This window comes from Podarcis tiliguerta (genome assembly GCF_965153285.1).
Source record: "Podarcis tiliguerta genome assembly, chromosome: 2".
Classification (NCBI taxonomy): domain Eukaryota; kingdom Metazoa; phylum Chordata; class Lepidosauria; order Squamata; family Lacertidae; genus Podarcis; species Podarcis tiliguerta.
Window position 1 is genome coordinate 56,221,396 of NC_139535.1, and position 18,543 is coordinate 56,239,938.

The 18,543-nt window shown below is 47.1% G+C and overlaps 2 protein-coding genes across 5 annotated transcripts in view; one reads left to right on the top strand and one right to left on the bottom strand.

The window, feature by feature from the left end:
- The window catches only part of SNCB (synuclein beta), a 39,254-nt gene that overhangs the window by 2,146 nt on the left and 18,565 nt on the right, over positions 1–18,543 (top strand). The window contains exons 1-2 of one of the 3 annotated variants that reach the window (XM_083424126.1): positions 11,727–11,972; positions 13,034–13,168. In XM_083424126.1, coding sequence (XP_083280252.1) covers positions 13,048–13,168 — 121 coding nt within the window. In that variant the 5' untranslated portion in view covers positions 11,727–11,972; positions 13,034–13,047. Of the gene's footprint in view, positions 1–11,726; positions 11,973–12,345; positions 12,545–13,033; positions 13,169–18,543 lie in introns of those variants that run through there. The other 2 variants (XM_083424127.1, XM_083424125.1) reach the window with 2 other exon arrangements.
- EIF4E1B (eukaryotic translation initiation factor 4E family member 1B) lies at positions 3,015–10,999 on the bottom strand. 2 transcript variants are annotated; one of them, XM_083424025.1, is made up of 7 exons: positions 9,344–10,999; positions 7,242–7,330; positions 5,907–6,002; positions 5,354–5,417; positions 4,967–5,080; positions 3,535–3,674; positions 3,015–3,191 (listed from the first exon to the last, which is right to left on the bottom strand). In XM_083424025.1, the coding sequence occupies exons 1-7, from the start codon at positions 9,347–9,349 to the stop codon at positions 3,077–3,079; spliced, it is 624 nt and encodes a 207-aa protein (XP_083280151.1). In that variant the 5' UTR covers positions 9,350–10,999; the 3' UTR covers positions 3,015–3,076. The 2 variants fall into 2 exon arrangements, with proteins under 2 accessions (XP_083280151.1, XP_083280150.1); XM_083424024.1 differs by lacking the exon at positions 9,344–10,999 and having other exon boundaries at positions 5,907–7,345.

Consider the following 18,543-nt stretch of genomic DNA (forward strand, 5'->3'; position numbering starts at 1 on the left):
CTGCAGCTGTCCTTAAAGAGCATACAGTCATATTACAATGTCCTGTTTCAAAATCCAGCAAGTTACACTCCTGTCTTTGAACAAGGAGAGGGGTCAGCAGAAAAAGGATAAGATGCAAGATACAGACCCAGTTCCCTAGCTGAAGCTAAAAACCAGGGGCTGCTATTCTTTCTGTTTTGAGCACTCCCTTTTACATGTTTGTCATCTAACAGCTCTGGCCAGCTTCTTCCTCCTTAACTGAAAGGGTTTTTATTTTGTTACTTTATTACCACCAATTTGGTCTTCCAAATTCTACTTAGCTTGCCTGTTGGCAGATTTCTATTTGATTAGCCTAAGTGTTCAGGCTCTATTATGCTGTTGCTTTGCTGCCTAAAGAATGTGACACTAACTGTATCATTTCATCTCTTATTACATAATCTTCTTATTGGATAAATTCTCTCACAACACTAAATATAAGTGTGCTCTGTTTTCAGAAACACAGCACAGCTTTTATTTTTCTCTCTCTTTGTGTGTGTTAGCACAAATCTTGTGTACCATGTTTTGCCCCCCACAATGTGCAAATCCTATCACACTTACCTGAAAGAGTAAGACCCATTGAACCAAATGGGGCTCGTTTCTGAGTTGACATGCAGGAATCCATTATTAGTTGAATCAAATTCCGTCTCCTTTTGCTGCTTCTATAATTAACTGTGACAAAGCACAATCTCCTTTTGAATCTAGAAATTGTATCCATGTCATGACCTGAATTGACATTTAAGCCTGCTGGTAACTGAAGTTGCCCATAATACATGCTTTTGCTGCCTCTCCCAATTTCTTTATGTACTGTGGTAACATTCAGTTATTGTCAACCTTAGCATGGGCCAACTTAGAGAAGCATTAGTTGATTGGTTGTGTGGGTTTTACTCAATTAAATTTGTGCATAAGCAAAGCCATAATTTTGAAGCAAAAAACATGATTTGTTTGTAGATGCATCTTAGAGACATTCCTTTTTATGAGGAAGAATGCACCTGGAGCCATCACTGAACCTTTTAAGCAAGTTCTTGGGGTTTTTTTATGGGTTGGATTCAGGCTTAGTCATTCTCTGAGTAAACCCACTGAAGTCAACAGGACACAAATAATTACCAACTCAACTTCCATTGGTTTCAATAGATCCGCTCAAAGCATGTCTGCCTAGATCCAACCCAATAAATTCAACAAACTCCTGCTGCCTATGGATCATGGGTGGTGGTGATTTTTTAATTGATCATTTGTACAGAATTTGGATGGCCAACCATTAAGGCAAAAGCAGACTGCACTCAGTTAAAATATATTTTAAAACTTGCTATGATGCCTATTGAGCAATAATAGGTTTGTAACACAGAGTGGCCTTCTATGCACTGACTGCAAATAAGAATAAGAATAAGGAAAAGGAGTTAGATAAAGGTTGGTGGGACGGTGACCTATTCACCCAAATGCACTAGCCTCCACTGTCCTTACTCACACACCTCTATATTCAGAGGATTAACAAAGGCTGCCTCTGCAGAAGATAAAGCTGCTCTTGCATTGACACTCATTGCTCAGCAACAACACCCAACAAGGGGCCTCCTATATCACAGTTACCCAGTGCCCCTCATCAAACACACAAAGGCATCATAGTTTTGTTGAAGTACTTGGGCTCTTGGTATTTTCACTGAAGAGAACCATCCAGAGCTAGTTGTTATGACCAGACATCCTGCTGCTCACTTTGTCAGTTGCCATGAATAGGATAGAGCTGTGGTAGCCGCAGCTCTGAGTTGCAAGAGCAAGCCTGATATCATCTCTTATTACAGAGGCTAATCCCAGGAAGCAACCTCATTGACTTTCAAGTCAGCTCTGCTACCTCCTTAAGAGTCATACAAGCTGCTTCAGAACAGGAAGCAGGCCCTGCAATCCTTTTAAATCAGCAGCTCCTGCTTGCAGCAGAGGCCAGCCCGTTAGCACCAGGCTTCAGGGAGGTCTAAAGGACTGGTGGCTGAAGTCTGGCAGCAGCAGATTAGACTCCATCAAGATCAGTGGTGGTGGTTGTCCATTGGGTCAGGAGGGGAAAGGCTTAGCAAATGGAACCAGAGTCAATGACAGTCAGTCAGCTAATTTTGCCCCCATCTCCTTCCTGCTGAGTTTAATAAAGGACAGCACTGAGTCTAAGGAGGAAGAATTGGCATGCACTGCTACCCCCTAGACTGGTTTGTAAGGGATCAGGCAGGGAAGTGACTCGCTAAGGGCAGACTGAGGCTGGAGGGGCAGTGCTGCATCTGCCTTAACAGACCAGCCTCTACTGCAGACCCTGGGCATAGCGAGGGGGCAGGGGGGCAGTAAAACAATAGAAATCCTTAACTGACCAAACACGTCGGTCCTGCCCCCCCCAACAAAAATCCTGGCTATGCCCATGCTGTGGACTATACCCACCTAAAAACTACCACAATACAAGTATTGTATTGTGACTCTAAGTCTGACTCTAAGTCTTCCTGCATTTAGCAAATGCATAGTTGCTCATATGAAATAACTGAGCATGGGTAGGCCACTCTTTCTACGTTTCTCCTTATGGGGGCAGCAGAAGTCAGCCTTCCTTCCATCAAAACCAGGGTGATCCAAGCAATCCATTTGTTTTATTCAGAAACCTGAAAGGCTAGGAAGGCTCCAACTACTAGGGGTGGGGGGAGAGAATTCGTGATTGGTATTTTTTGGCTCTAAAAATCTTCCGGTTTTCAGACATGCCTCTATCTCAGTGTCAAAAAAGATCCCAACCATGTGTCAGGAGTGCATGTAAGAACAGCAGACTTGTGTGCAAATGGCACACTTAGTAGCGAAGTTCAGTTCCAGGCAAATCCTCTCAGCGCAGAGGAAGGGAAACAAAACTTAAAAGATGGATGTTGACTCTCAAGAGTGGGTGGTTTCTCCCAAAGTTCCAACTCAGGACCAAAAGAATACAACCTGTTTAGCCTCAATACTTTAATGATGTTGAGAGCCAACAAAAGCCATGGAGTATTATGCCATACTATACTCATCCATCCTGCTTCCCCAGAGATCCTGCCAACTTCAAGGGCCTATTGTAGTGGCTTCATACCACAAACTTGTTCTTCATGAGGGAGCCACTCTTGGTGGCAGTGTCTGCATGAGCCTGATAACCAATCACCACTTTGGAAGACAGGCCCAGGCGTTCCTTGTAAACACGCCTGAAAAAGAAAAATAATAATAATTAAGTTGTACTCAAGACAGCTGCCTATCTTAGCTCATCTCTCTTCTGTAGTGTGTACGCGCATATCATCCATTTCCACCAAAGAGTCCTTTCCCTAGGCTGCTATAGACAAACTCATTGCATGGTATAGCTGGCATTCCTCATGCATAAAGGCTTCAAACTCTTGAAACACACACACGCACAAGCACCTTAGTAATCCTGTTGGTGTTTAATTATACAAACACGCTCTGCCTTACATAAGGTGGTTGGCATTAGCCCTCCTGTGTGTTGCTCAGCATTTCACACACACATCTCAACAAAGGGAACTGTCTGTCAGCTACCCGATATGTGTTACGCCATCCCGGTTCTCTGCCTCCTGGGTCCAGATTGCGATCTTGTCCCCCTTAGCACGGATGTTGATGACGGCCCCACAGACATCTTCGCTGTAGTCATCAAACATCTCTCCAATCAGGCACAGCAGCTACACAGAAAAGGAAAACCCATGAAGCGAACAGGAAACCAGATGCAAGCTACTGCTTGATGTACCATAGTTAAATACAGTGGGGAATATTTCTTGCCTCATAAGGGTCTTTAAGCTGTTTTCCTGCCCAAACAAAAGAGCTACACTATTCGGGGAAGATCAGAATAGCTGGCTCAGCTCAGAAATCCAGCAAGGCATCAGAGGGATTGGGGATTGGGGATTGGGGATGTGTATGTGTGTGTGTGTGTGTGTGTGTGTGTGTGTGTAGATAGGAAAGTCCATCTGAGCAGATAAACACCAAGCATCCTTTCCTCTTCCCCTTCACCTTATGCTGCCATGTGGTGCAAGTTGCATGAACACAGTAAGCCAGCCTTCACCAACCTGACATTCTCCATATGCTTTGGACTACCAATCAGTGTTCAAAACTCCCATTGTTCTAGGCGCATTTTGCGACAGGGAATTTCATTAGCACGAGCAGTTTCTGACCTTTGGCCGTAGTACTGTGCCTAAGATTTCAGATTAAAACTGAAGAATGGAAGAAAAGGAAGACCTTTTTCTGCCTCCCCACTTCCAGCTACTCTCTGCAGACTGGAGAAGAGACCCTCTTTAATAGAGGGGTGGACAGGGGGAGGGATAGACCATGTGAAAAATGATATAATATTTTAGCTGCAGTTCATTCATTTTCAACTTTGTATTCTTGTTATTAAACAAAAAACGTGCCTAGATATTCAGTTGTTGTGCCCATAATCTAGGTTTAAGGTGCCATTTAGCTCCTAGATTTCATATCTCAGTTTCTAACAATGCTACCAATCCCATCAGCCCCAGCCAGCAGAACAGGTGATGAGCGTTGGTTGTCTAAAACACCTGGAGAACAGCAGGCGGGCAAAGACCTTGGCTGAGAAGGCGAACTAAGAAAGGAGGGTCACTTTGGAGAGCAGCTTCCACCTGCCCAAGAGAGAATGGGAAGTGCTGTATGCTCAGCCCTGGCGGAGGAAGAGGAGTGTGGGGATAGTGCACCGCCCCCAGCAGCACGATCCCCAGGGTGCCATCGTTGTTGCTGCCCGTGCTGGGCGCCCCGCCCCCACAGGCGGTGCGCCCTGCCCCCAGAATGTGACCACGTCCTTGCAGGCGGCATGCCATGCCCCCAGGACAAGTGCCAGCCCCACCCCCGCCCCCAGTGCTGGAGCATGAAGCTCTGCCACTGATGCCCAGCCCAGAAACATGGCCAGAAAGCAGGGCAAATTCCACATTTCATAAAGGAGAAGCACCCACACAGTGTTCTGCCTACTTACAGTCTCCAGCCAGAAACGGTCAAGCTCTGCATGCCGCTGCTGCTTGGACAATGTGATAAGCCAACGCCCACCACGCTTATTCCTGTTATCTTCCCACATCGGTTCAATACCATCCTGGAGGAAATGCAGGATCTCAGTATATACAGCTCTTACACACACACACACACACACACACACACACACACACACACACACCCCTACATGAAGTTGCAAGGCTTTCTTAGTCCACCACAATGCACTTGGATTCACAGCAAGCCACGGGTAGCCCTATGGTGTGTGGGAAAGCCCATACAACAATAGACCCCAAGACTACCACTTGAAAGCCTGTTTCCCTCCCTATAGGAGGCACGCAGCGTTAACAGACCAGGAATAACCAGCAGGACTTACCTTGAAAAGGGAATAGTCGCAGCCCGAGGTCAACTTGCTGGCCAGTTGGATGTTGCTATACAGCCTGCAGTCTCAAGGAGAGAAGACAGATATGTCAGGAGAACAGAATGGGTGGACTTGTGTAAGGAACTTACTGCTCCTGATGTTGATGCAAGGTATCTTGCGTGAACAGTCCCAAAGCAGGTGGCCCACCCTGGAAACTGCCTTGAGAGAGGTTTCCACTAAATCCAGGCAAATACCACAGGAAACTATGGTTCATTTGGAGCTCCCTGTAGCACACATCTCTCTCAACCACTTTTAACTTTCAAGTGCTGCTTAGGACTTGTTTAGCCTGCAGATACAAGTACATGGTTTTCAAAAGTGAATGGATTGGTATGGAGAACCCAGCTCCCATCATCCCTGACCATGCCAGCTGGGTCTGATGTGAGTCCAGCAACATCCAGAGGACCACAATATTCCCCACTGTTGGTTCAATCCAACAAAGGCCTTCCTTCTTCTGGCAAGGCTGTTCCAGGGACTCTAGCTGTCAGAGGAAGGACTGGAATGCACTCACGCCCAGAAGTCTTCCACGGTGTCAAATTTGGTGATAAGCCGCAAGTTATCCTGCCAGGTCTTACTCTTGTCATTTTTGAAGAACCAAAGGGCCCACCTACGGAGATGAATGGAAGGCAAAATTAAGCCACTAGCTATGAACATCAACACTCCCCTGCACGAGGCTCTGTGTACACACAAAACACCCAGCACATCTTGCCACATGTGTGAATGCTGCCTGTTTGGACTGGAAGGTGCTGTGTCACACTCTTCTCATTTCACATTTGATTAGACCCACTGTAATAAGGCAACCTTAAGGTGGGATGTGGGTTGTGCTGATAAACAATGTGGTTTTGTAAACCACTCTTGATTAATTTTTTTTTGTATGAACAGCAGTATATAAATATTTGTATAAATTAGTAAAACGAATATTTACTTGAACTTCTCCAGAGACACAGATGCAGGTTCTCTCTCCTTCTCCCAGTGAAGGGGCAAGGGAATATAAAATAGGAGTGGTTTCAAGAGATGAATGGTAGGAAATTCAGGACAGAAGAATGGAATAACTTCTTTACACAATACATAGGATTTGCTGCCATAAGAGGTGATGGCTACCAACTTGCACAGCTTTAAAGGGGGATTAGGCAGATCCATGGACAATAAGGTGATTGATGGTGACTACTCATGATGGCTACACATTACCTCCAGTATCAGAAGCAGTATGTGCCCCCTGAAAATCATCTGCTAGGCAACAACAGAAGGAGGATGCTGTTGCCTCCATGCTCAACTTATGGGCTTCTCTATAGGCATCTTAGTTAACTAGTGTGGGAAACAAGATTCTAAGCTAGACAGGCCTTTCATCTGATCCAGGAGGACTCTTTAAGAGCATTCCCAACTCCTCCCTCCTTTGAAAAGGAGGAAGCAAGAACAGGGTGAAAGTAAATGATTTTTCATGTTTAACAGTGATTTATGGAAGCACACAGTAGCATCGGAAGTGTTCCTTGAAACCAAAAATAGCAAGGATTTCTTGGCAATGAGTATCTGCTGTATCATAGCACAGCTCCCTTGGCCACATTTGGATGCACCTTGCCAGGATCTTTTTGGTTAGCAGCCATCAACAAGCAGGGGGAAAGTGAGCATTAACATTACTGCACTGGAGGGGAGATCTGGACACACTGGGAGATCCAGGCATTTTGGCGTTCTGCTAGCATTATGCCTCTGATTACCAATTGCTGGGAATCGCAGGTAGGTCGAGTGCTGTGGTGCTCGTGCCCAGCTTGCAGGCTTCCTACAGGCATCTGGTTGACCACCGTAAGAGCAAGATGCTGAACTAGATGGGCCATTGGCCCGATGTATTTACCTGTTCTGCAGGGGGTGCTTGCTGAAGCATTCCACAGCCCCCTCTTCTCTCTTGGCCTTGTGCATCCACTGCTCCTCCTGAGGACTTGCCTGACGTTTGGATAAGTGGACAATTCATTACAACAGGCACTACAAGCTCCTTGTACACATTCACCCCCAGGCATGGGGTACCCTGTACAGGTTACAACTGGCTGGACAAACAGCAAAGCCAGATAAGTTGGGCGAGCTATGTGTTTTGTTTGAGCTCTTGATCTCTCTCAGGACAGCAATAAAATCTGGGAAATTATTATTTTTTTCATCTGAAACATGCTGCTATAGAGGAAATTCACGTTACATATATTGTCTGTGTTTTGCCAAGAATTCAGAAAGTGTGTGTGTTCTTACACAGCTTTCAGGGGAAAATGCTTCACAGGAGAAAAAAGAGCTGCTCCCAGCTTTATTCTGGCTTCAAGGAGGAACATAGCCAGCTTCCCTAGGGCCCAGTAAATAGTTGACAGTACCTGGGGCAAAGGGATCAAAACCCTACACACAAAAGGACAGGCCACCAGCTGCCTCCTTCAGCCTGCTCTAGGGTACAGGACAGAGCGTTCAAAAGGGCACTTGTTTGCTGCCTGATAAACGGGATCAGAGAGATCAAGTGCTGCTGATGTTATTGTCTGCCCTTTAGATGGCACTGCTCTAGATGGCAGGGATGGTGAAATGGGCACCCCTGCCAGCTCCAAAGCTTCCTGTCCACATTGGTTTCGTACAGCCCTCTCTCAGGGCAAACAAAGAATTCTATACAGCATTACCTTTAGAAGAACTTGAAGGGGAAGACCTTGCCAAGCCAAGTAGCACAACCAAAAAATGCTTTTGGGTCCTTAAGAGAACTAGGCAAATTATTGCCTAGCTTTTTCACAGCCAAGTGCATTAAAGCCAGACCAGTCTTGGCCATACTTGCAGTGCCCTCGAGCAACCGTGTGAAAATTGCATACATAAGCAGACACATTTAGGCACTCCAGGGACTAGAGTCACCAAGATCAATACATGGCAGACCAAGGATTGACAACTCCCCACCTTTTTTTTCTAGCAGGGACTGTGTACCTTTAATAGCTGCATGACAAGCAGAAATTCTGTAGGAGACACTCCCTTTCCCCCCAACATGCAATGCATTATGGGAAGAGCATCTCAGACTACTGTTAAAGGTACAGGAGCCCTGGAAGAAGCAGCCCTGCAAGCCATGGCTGGGCCTCCTACAAGTTTTATAGCAGGGACTCACCACAATACCAAAGTAAAGTGGTCACTCTACTGGGAATAGGCACTCTGGAACACATCCCAGCATAAAGCTCAGTACTGTGCAGACTTGCTCAGAGAAGTCAGGCTCATTGAATTCAATATAACTTGCTGACATAAGCATGCACAGAACAGCAGAATTTGCATCAGACAAGATGGTCAACATACAGACCAAACACTTGGCTACATCCAGCCTAGCTTTTCCTACCCTTCAAGAGCAATAAGGTCCCTGAAAACTAAACAAGGAGCTTTGGAGGTAGAACTATATTTCAGAAACACAACAGCCTCACAATTGCAGGGTTATACCCTAGGGCAGGGGTCTGCAACCTTTAAGACAAAAAGAGCCACTTGGACCCATTTCCGAAGAAAAAAAACTGGGAGCCGCAAAACTCGTCATTATAAAAATAACTTTTTTGTCACTTGTTTATTATTTCTTTGTTTGACCCCTCAGAATTACTCCTCCTCATAGAAATAAACGTTAAATTAACAAGTTACCTTTTTGTGTGTGTGTGTTCTTCACTCCCCTTCAAAACAGTGACCAGCATACATGCCCCCTTTCAATGTAGCGGGCAGGCGGGCATGAAGGTGACGTAGGGATGGTGCGTGACTAACGCACGCACCGCCCCCATGCGACGTCACAGCCAGTACAGCGCCCGCCACAGTGGGGAGTGTCAGGGTGCACAATGCGCCTCCTCCCCTCGCTAGTATCTGCCCCGGAGCCGCGGCAAAGGTGTAAAAGAGCCACATGCGGCTCCAGAGCCGCGGGTTGCAGACCCCTGATCTAGGGAGAAAGAAGAAAAAGATGTCAGCAGAAAGAAAACTCCTACTCACCATCATTAGTGCTACTGCCACTATCTTTCCAAGAAAATAACTGAGCCCACCTCTCCAGGCTTCCTTTTTATATAGAAAACACCTCTGAGCACCGCCTTTAACCTAGAAAATGGTTTTGTTAAAGAGCCAGGCCTTTCTTTTGTCATTCCTTCAAATGCTGCCATTGTAGAAACTGTAACCCCTGTCCCTCTTTTTCGGCTGGAACACAACAGGGACCCATGGTCCTCTAGATGTTGCCTGAGGCCAGTTCCCATCATCCCCAGTCAGCTTGACCAAAGGTTGGGGATAGCAGGAGTTTTAGTCCAGCAACAACTGGAGGACCACAACTTCCCCATCCTTGATTTAGGCCAATGGGGTCACTTAAAAGTCACTGCGTTCAAGACACTAGATTGGAGGAGGGCAGCCTTTTGTTCTCCAGATGTAGCTGGACTATAGCTTCATCATCCTTGTTCATTGGCCATGTTGGACAGGAGGTAGAGCACCACAACTGCTGGCCACAGGTTTCCCATCCCTGTACAAGATCACTGTGTTCATGTCTAAATTAAAAGGCAAACAATATAGGGCCATCAGAGAGATTGTATCCATGGAACTAAGGTATCATGAAAAGCTCAGCCTTCAATAGGTAACCAAGGTTGCTTTGAAACAGGTGGTTCCAAAGCCTGTGTAATGTAAGGGACAACTGTTGCTGAAGATTGCAGCCAGGTGCACTTGGCTTGGCTCTACCTTACTAATCAGGCCTTTAAAATCTTAGCTTGTAGGAGGAGATAATTTTCCAAGTGTGCCATTCTAGGTTCCATTAGTGTTGTCCTCAGGGTTTTTTGGTGTGTGGGTGGAGGGCGGGGGAGAGGTCTTTAACAAATCTATAGTACAACTTAGATTTGTGCAGTAACCTTGGAATTCTGTCTATAGCTCTGATACAACCACACCACAAAAAGGGTACTGTAGAGATGGGAAAGTTGCAGAAAAGGACAACCAAAATAATTAAAGGGCTGGAGCAACTTCCCTATGATGAAGGGTTGCAATGTTTGGGGCTTTTTTAGCTTAGCAGAAAAACAAGTGAGCAGGATATAAGCAATAATGCCTTAGAGAAATTAAATGCATATATATACATTATATAGAGTGGCATCACAGAGTGGGAAGGGAGCCTACACACACACATACATACATACATACATACACATAACGATAAGCATGTTAAAGCTTACATGCACATAAAATTATTTACAATGACAGTTCATAAATCAGTCTTGGTGGTAACACAAAGATCCTGGCACTTGTAGTGGGATTAAAACACCTGTAGTGGGATTATAGTTCAATTCAGGCTAGAGGGGATAGAATTTAACTTCTTGGTAAACTGTTATTCAGTGACCTCCCTTTGAAGTTTTTTTATTCAAGGATGACTACTTAGGTTAGTACCAAGTTTCTAAAGAGACTGAAATCAGGGTAGTGTCCTTCCTGATGTCAGATTTGTGCCCCTTTAATCATTTGCATAGACCTGTTTGTCCTAGGTGGAGTTATTGGCAGGTGATGGCATAAGTCACATTAGATGAGCAGGTGAATGAACCCCTGATGTTGTCATCTGAGAGAAGAAAGTGTCCTTATCCAGGATGGGCTGTAATTCATTGATGATAACTTGAAGCGGCTTTAGCTGGGAATTACAGGTGGTAACAGCCAGGTAACAGGTGGTGAAAGCCTTATCACTTTCTCTTCTCAGTCTGTCCTATGTACTGCATTGTTCCTGAGTCCTCAATCTTGCTTTGTTCTTTTGCTCTTTCACTTGATTGGGCGAGTATTTTAGTCTTTAAGGAATAAATAGATACATAACTAATATGTTTTGTCCAAACACTGCGGGGGGGGGGCAACAGCCCTCCCGCTACCGTTTTCCCCATCACGCTCCCTGTGAACTAGTGTCTACTGCTGCCCTTCCTCCATGTATCAAATCCCTTCCAAAAGCCACGATCTAAGCAAGGGCACATCGCATCTTGTGTGGCAACCCAGAAAAGTGGCACCGTCCGTGGTCTGCGATTCTGCATCCTTCCGCCTTCTTAGCTGTGAGCCACTGACTACGTGCCTCTCTCTCGCTCTCTCTCTGTATGTGCCAGCCCTCGACTCCTCTCTGCTCCCCACCTCCCCAAATCGCCGCCGCCATCAGCCGCGCGGCAGGCTCCACAGCTCCTCCTATGCGTCGGGGCAGGAAGGCTCCTTTGGCGCCTTCTTATCGGATGCCCCGCCCCAGGTCAGCGGGCCGGCGGCCTCTCCGCGCCAGGGCTCCCGCCGCTGCATCCGGGCAGGGCCGAGGGGCGGGGAGCGCGAGTTGCGCGCTATGATGAAATCCCCTCGCCGAGCGGGTATAGGGCGCGCGGCGGCTCATTGCAATATTCAGCGGCGGCGGCGGCAGCAGCAGGGCGAAGGCGCCGGCGTCTCCTCGGCTCTCCTCTTCTCCACCTCCTCCTCCTCCTCCTCTTCCTCCCCGCCGAGCTGCTCCATGGCAGAGCTGCCCTGACTGCCCCGCTGCACCTCGCCGCCTGCTCCACTGACCCTGCCCAGCCGGCTCGCTCGCTCTGGCCCGGAATGATCTGAACCCCCTCAGCGAAGACGCACCCGAGTCCAGCGCTATCGCCGATCGCAGGTGAGCAGCGCCTGGGCGCGCTCCTCTCCCTCGACTCGCTCGCCCCTTTGGAGAGCGCGGGATCGGAGGCATCCTCTGGAGATCGGATTGGGGGAGGCGGGCGGTGGCATAAGGTTTGCCCTGGAGGTGAATTCCCCCCTCCATCAGTGCGCAGGGCGACGGTGCCGTTATCTCTCTTTTCGGGAGGGGGGTGGGATACACACCATCTCCGCAAGCGTGCCCCCCCCCCCGGGAATTGGAATACTGATGGAGAATGAGATGGATTATATTCCTGGATAGGAACACCACACCCCAGAAAATCCCCACCCCAAATAATTGGCAGAAAAGGAGAGCGCAGCAGCGTCTCCTGTCCTCACCCTTCCCTTCCCCTCCCCGGTTTCAAGGACACGGAGTCATCCCTGTTTTGACGGCTTTAATCCTGGCTAAATCCCAGCCTCTCTTCCCTCTTCCTGTCTCTCGGGGGATGCGGGAGCGGATGCTTTTGAGGAACGGGGCTGAAGAGGAGCGGCGCTTTCCACCCCCGCGTTAAAATGCCCAGGAAGGGAGCAGCTGCAGCCATTAGAGCAGGCGAGGTAGGCCGGGAGGATGGGGATGGTCATGGCAGCAGCCGAGGAGGAGGAGGATGGAGGGGACGGCGGCCTTTGCAGCACTAACAGCTGTCAGCAGACTTGTTGAATCTGGGGCAGAAGGTTGCTTTTGCCATGGCACCGAGCTGGGCTCTGCACCTGCTCCCACAGCCTTCCACCTTGGGAGAGCCCGCTGGGCAGTGGAAATCTCCTGCCTGTTTCAACAGCGAGCTGAGATGTTGTGGCTGCAGTAAGATACAGCCTGAGGCTGTTGAGTTAGGGGGCAGCCCTCATGCTTTGCTGTTGGGAACGCTGTGGCTCCAGCCTAGGGAAGCCCCTCCACGGAGCCATACCCGATTTCTTCCATCTCTCTCCAAAGCCCATATCCCTTCAGCTCCTTCTCCCCAGCAGTCTATTTAACCATTCCCCTTCCTTGGAAGCAGCAGAGCCCTGTGCTGAAGCCATCTTGCCTGGTCTCTTGTCTCCTCCACACAGAGCTCAGTGCCGGGATGGATGCGTTTATGAAGGGCTTGTCCAAGGCAAAGGAAGGGGTCGTTGCTGCAGCGGAGAAGACTAAGGAAGGGGTAGCGGTGGCAGCGGAGAAGACCAAGGAAGGCGTGCTCTATGTCGGTAAGGCTGCTGCAGGCACAGCTGCAGAGCTGCCCTGCTAGCTGTGCCCGCCTTTCGCAGGAGGAAACAAATAGAGGGAGGGAGGGAAGGAAGAGAGATGGTTCCCATTGCTTGGGTTTTTGTATCATTCTGGCCAGGCCTTCAAAGCTGGCAAATTGGCATCCCTTCCCCAGTTTGATTCCTTCCTCTTCCCCTCAGTGGTGAAGGGACACCATTTACAGGGTGACAGTGACCTAGAAAACTAGAGTCTGATGCTGTGGGGCAGTATCTGCAAAGCAATGCTCTGCATCCTCCTTCCTGAGCACCACCATCCCCTGGGGTTCTGATGTCATAAGTCCCTCAACGTTCAAAAGGTATCACCATCTTAGGCATACCTGTGGGGTTCTGTTTGTTTTTCAGATATGTGCACAGTCCTTGGGTGATCCAAGAATCTCACGTTTACTGTATTTAAAGCACTGCTATCAGGTAGACCTGAACCATAATCCTCTTCTAACCAAGGCATACAGAATGAATGGCATGCCCATAGTGGCATATGGGGTCTATGACACAACTAAGGAATACCCATAGGATGATGATAATAATAATTAGTTTTATCCAGCTTTTCAGCCAAAAAGCATCCCGGAGTGGTTTATAAATAGTGACAAAACAGTACCTGCCTGCAAGCTCACAATTTTAGAAGACATGGCACAAAAGGAAAAGGAATGCGTAGGGAGAAGGAGGGAAAACCATCTCAGGTACTAGATCTAAGTTTCAGAGTTTTTGTAGTGACTGGCTGGGATGGAAATATTTGGAGAAGAGAAGCCAATGGAGGAAACATTGCTTTCTCTCTTATAGCCTGATGGAACAGCTGCTGATAAGATGACAGTTAAGGGAGTGACCTGTTGAAGCTGGTCTCTTAGAGCCAATGCAGAAGCCCTGCAGTCCCATCTCTCCCTCTCCTGTAGCCTGATGGACTGGCTGCTGATTGGAACTCTACGAAACCCAACACTGCGTGGTTATTCCTTAATTCTGTTACTTCTCAAGTTCCTGGCCTTCTTGGTCTCATGCAAAAAAGCAGGCACAAGGCACAAGCTGGATGTAAAACAAGTGAAATAGTAGTTTTAACTGGGCGTGCGAGCTTTCTAGTTTCCCAGAATGCAAAACAAATGTACCTTAGATGAACATTATGATGTAGCATGGCCTAATGAAGATTGTGAGCTAGGAAGTCTTCCTTATCTTTTTTAACAGGTTGGTCCAATAAAATAAATAAATGTTAATTTATTTCTGCCTGCTCCTGCATGTAGAACGATGAGGCCCAAGCCTTTGGCTCAGGGTTGCCCTAGGCAATTTCTTTTAACACGAAAGCTGCTGCCCATAGATGTAGACACCCCAATGCAGCGATCTGTATTTCAGGGAACAGAGGAGGACAATCTTCTTAGCTTCTCTCCTTCGAATGTAATAGAGGGACCATAATGTGGCTAAAGCAGAAGGACCTCAGAATAGTGAAATGCATTTATGGTCCTCCTTTCCTCTCCCTGCCCCCAATAATTTAAGGCTTGCTTAGGTTCTGGATGAGATGTGTGCAGATGCCAGCCCAACCTTGAGGCTGGTGTTTCTGGGGAACCTTCTGCCAGGGCACAAGTGGGGTGTACCACTGCAGTTTATTGGGCAACATGGTAGGGAAAAGGCATGGGGATGGCTCTCTGTCTGCTGCTTTTGTGTCTGGCTCTGCATGAGAGGCAGATGGATGAATATTCATAAATGCCTGCTCTGCATTCAGGACCTACCTTGCCTCTTACAGATTCATCAGCAAAACGGCCCCAATCAGCATGGGCAAGTCAGATCTTCTTCTGTCATACCACTCCCTCTAGCCAGGACAATGAGATGCATATCCAGAGTGCTTCTCCTTCCAGGACTTCATCTACCATCTTCTCACTGACACTTTTGTCAGCTGTCACTTTTATTTCACTTTGTCCCTCACTGGTCTTCATTGTTGGCGGTCCTCTTGTATATATGAGTTTCTTCCTCCTAGAATTGTAGGTTCAGTTAAAATAAAATGTGAATGTGAATGTATGTACAATTGCAGGCATCCACTGTAATTCATTTGATGCATTCCACCTCCCACCCCCCAAAAAAAATACAAGGTAGCAACAGAAATCCTGGGTGAGATCAGGAAGAGTAGATCAGGAAGGGTAGTCGAAAGAGAGGAAATGGGAAGAAGGAAATATTAAGCCATTGCTGAAATATAGGCAAGAGATTTAAGTGCACAGGTGCAATGGCACAAATTTGCTCTTGGGAGAAAAAGGGAGAGATTCTGATAAGGGACAGAGCAAGAGTGAGAAAGTGAGATGAGGGTAAGACTTCTGTCCACTAGTGAGGTCCAAACTTTTATGGGGGAAATTATATACATTGTGATGGCATTGTCCACATCACATCATGTTATTTATATGTCAGTCTGGACAGGCTCTTCACAGCAGAAGACTTAGGAAGCCACCCTTCCTTGAATATTGTTGTGGGCAGATATTACAGTACAGTGGTACCTCGGGTTAAGTACTTAATTCATTCTGGAGGTCCGTTCTTAACCTGAAACTGTTATTAACCTGAAGCACCACTTTAGCTAATGGGGCTTCCTGCTGCTGCCGCGCTGCTGGAGCACAATTTCTATTCTCATCCAGAAGCAAAGTTCTTAACCCGAGGTAATATTTCTAGGTTAGCAGAGTCTGTAACCTGAAGCGTATGTAACCTGAAGTGTATGTAACCCGCGGTACCACTGTATAGGCCCACCAGATGTCCTCAGACCAGGGCCATCTTAAGCGTATCCAGTGCCATGGTGCAAAGCTCCCTCCGGCGCCCCCCATTTCCCTGAGTTGTCGGCCTTTTTTTTTGGAGGACAGCGGGGCTGGAGGAAGTGGGCAGCAGTTGGAGGGCGGCTCCTCTGGCAGGAAAGAGGCGGAGGCTGGAGACAGTCCCTCCCGGCTCAGCTGGATGCTTCGTGCCAGCAGACGGAGGCTCCGGGCGTGGCCCTGCTTCGGTGTGGCATGGCGGAGGCGGGTGAGGGCGACGAGCTGGTACCGAGAGGTGCCGTGTCCAACCTCCGCCTCTTCCCTGGCGCCCTCCAGAACTTGGTGCCCCGCGTCACTAGCCTCTATGGGTAAGATGCCCCTGCCTCAGACTACAACTCCCATCAACCTTAGATAGCATTTGTTACCTTGTGGTTAATGGGAGTTGTAGTCCAAAAGATCTTCCTGCTTCAGACTTTGCTGCCTGTATCTCCCAGTCTTTCTTTGCCTCATTTTCTGTATCTCTCTGCTTAGGTCTTTAAATACAAATATTCGGGGCTGTGGAATGGCATGCTTAAAAAAAAAAGCACTCTTTTGCAACTACAAAATCAATTCTGCATCTGAAATAGATGATGCAGATTTTGACATGTGCATTCAGTCTAGCACTAAGTGGGGTGTGCATGCATGGAATGAGGTTTACTTGCGCAACAAGCCCCCCCCCCCAATGCTCCTGCCTGCCCCTAAACTTGTTCTGGGGGTTCCCCTAATCCTCCAGACTAGATTAAAGTGGTTCACAGTGACTGGGGACGGGAAGTCCCATTGCTTGAGCAGGCTTCATTTCATGCACATGGTAACTTGATTGAATCCCACCCATAGTTGCATGCATGGATATAAAATTTCTATTTAGTATTTACAGGTCTTTCCTTCCCCTTTTAACAATAGAAGAAAGAACATATAGAAAAGGCCTGGGGAAGAGGATAGGAGTTGTAAGGATGGGGAGATGTTTATTGGAGGTTAAAGGGTGGGGCTGACATGTTAAGTGAACAAGGGATGCCCAAACCTCCTTCATTAGGGAGGGGCCGTGGCTCAGCGCTAGAGCATCTGCTTTGCATGCAGAAGGTCTCGAGTGGGATTCAATCTCATACCGCAAATACAGGATATGCCATTCTAGCTGATTGGGAGGTGTTGTACAAACAAACCCACGTAAAAGAACCCCAGCAACAACTCCATAGCCTTTTTTGGTGAGAAGGAAAGTGACAGGAAAATGCACTGGAAGTGTGGGGGTAAGCCTTGCTTTGATGCAATGTCATCACACCTCCTCACAAGCAAGCAAGAATGAATGCTCATTAAATAGCCACTGTCACTTAACTTCCCTGCAAACAAACCTGGATGAGTGCTCAACAAACAGGTTGCTTGGAAGTACCAAACATTTTGGTGGTGCTAGGAGAGCACTGAATCTGTGGGTGGTATGCAACAGTTACTCAGAGTGGAACTATTGAAATGAATGGACCTAAATTCAGTTATGTTTATTTTAATGGGTCTGCTCTGAGTAAAACCCTTTGTTGGAAGACTGCCGTGTAGTTTATAACATAGAACACAAATATTCATAGATAATATCTATACAGTGTAAAAATTCTATACAATATCAAAAGTGAAAGAGTTATATATAATAATAGTAATTAAAATATATAATAAAATACAGCAACACCATAAAAATAAGGGAAGAGAAAATCGGCAGGAGGGTATCTAAATTACAAAAAATAGTGCACAAATATGGAATCTTATCTCTATTGAAGAACTACATAGAGAGTACCCAAGCAGTCTGCCTCTCCTGCTGCTGTTATAAACTTGTGGATCTTGGGTTCACAGCAGCCAGCTGCAATAATCCAGTTCAGGGATGGGGAACTTGTGGCCCCCCATATGTTGTTTGACTTCAACCCCCACCGACCCTAAGTATACATCCTACAGTTTCCTCACCCCATGTTATCAAATGGTGGGGCAGCCTAATGGTTGCATGGTGACATGGAGAAAAACCTGAAATTAATAGAATCATAGAATTGTAGATTTGGAAGGAACTCTGAGGGTCATCTGGTCCAACTCACTGCAATGAAGAAATCTCAACTGGATCATACATGACAGATGGCCATCCAACCTCTGCTTAAAAACCTCCAAGGAAGGAGAGTCCACCACTTCTTGTAGGAGTCGGTTCCAGTATTCAACAGCTCATACCATCAGAAAGTTCTTCCTGATGTTTAGTCAGAATCTCCTTTCTTGTAACTTGTAGTCATTAGTTTGGGTTCTAGCTTATGGAGCCAGAGAAAACAAGCTTACTCCATTTTCCATGTGACAGCCCTTGATATATTTGAAGATGGCTATCATCTCTTCTCTCAGTTTCCTCTTTACCTGGCTAAACATACTCAGTTCCCTCAACTGTTCCTCATAAGGTTTCCAGATCCTTGATCATCTTGATCGCCCTCTTCTGCACACGTTCCAGCTTGTCAGTATCCTTCTTAAATTGTGATGCCCAGAACTGGACACAGTAATCCAGGTGTGGTCTGACCAAAGCAGAGTAGAGCAGGACTATTACTTCCCTTGACCGGGACGCTATACTTCTGC

Bases quoted from the DNA above. Each gene is read 5' to 3' on its own strand.
- EIF4E1B (XM_083424024.1), bottom strand. From the start codon at position 6,109: ATGTGGCAAGATGTGCTGGGTGTTTTGTGTGTACACAGAGCCTCGTGC. The intron at 5,418-5,906 runs GTGAGTGCATTC...TTGAGACTGCAG, and splicing joins ACCGTGGAAGACTTCTGGGC to GCTGTATAGCAACATCCAAC. The intron at 3,675-4,966 runs GTAAGTAGGCAG...TTTTCTGTGTAG, and splicing joins ACCGTTTCTGGCTGGAGACT to CTGCTGTGCCTGATTGGAGA.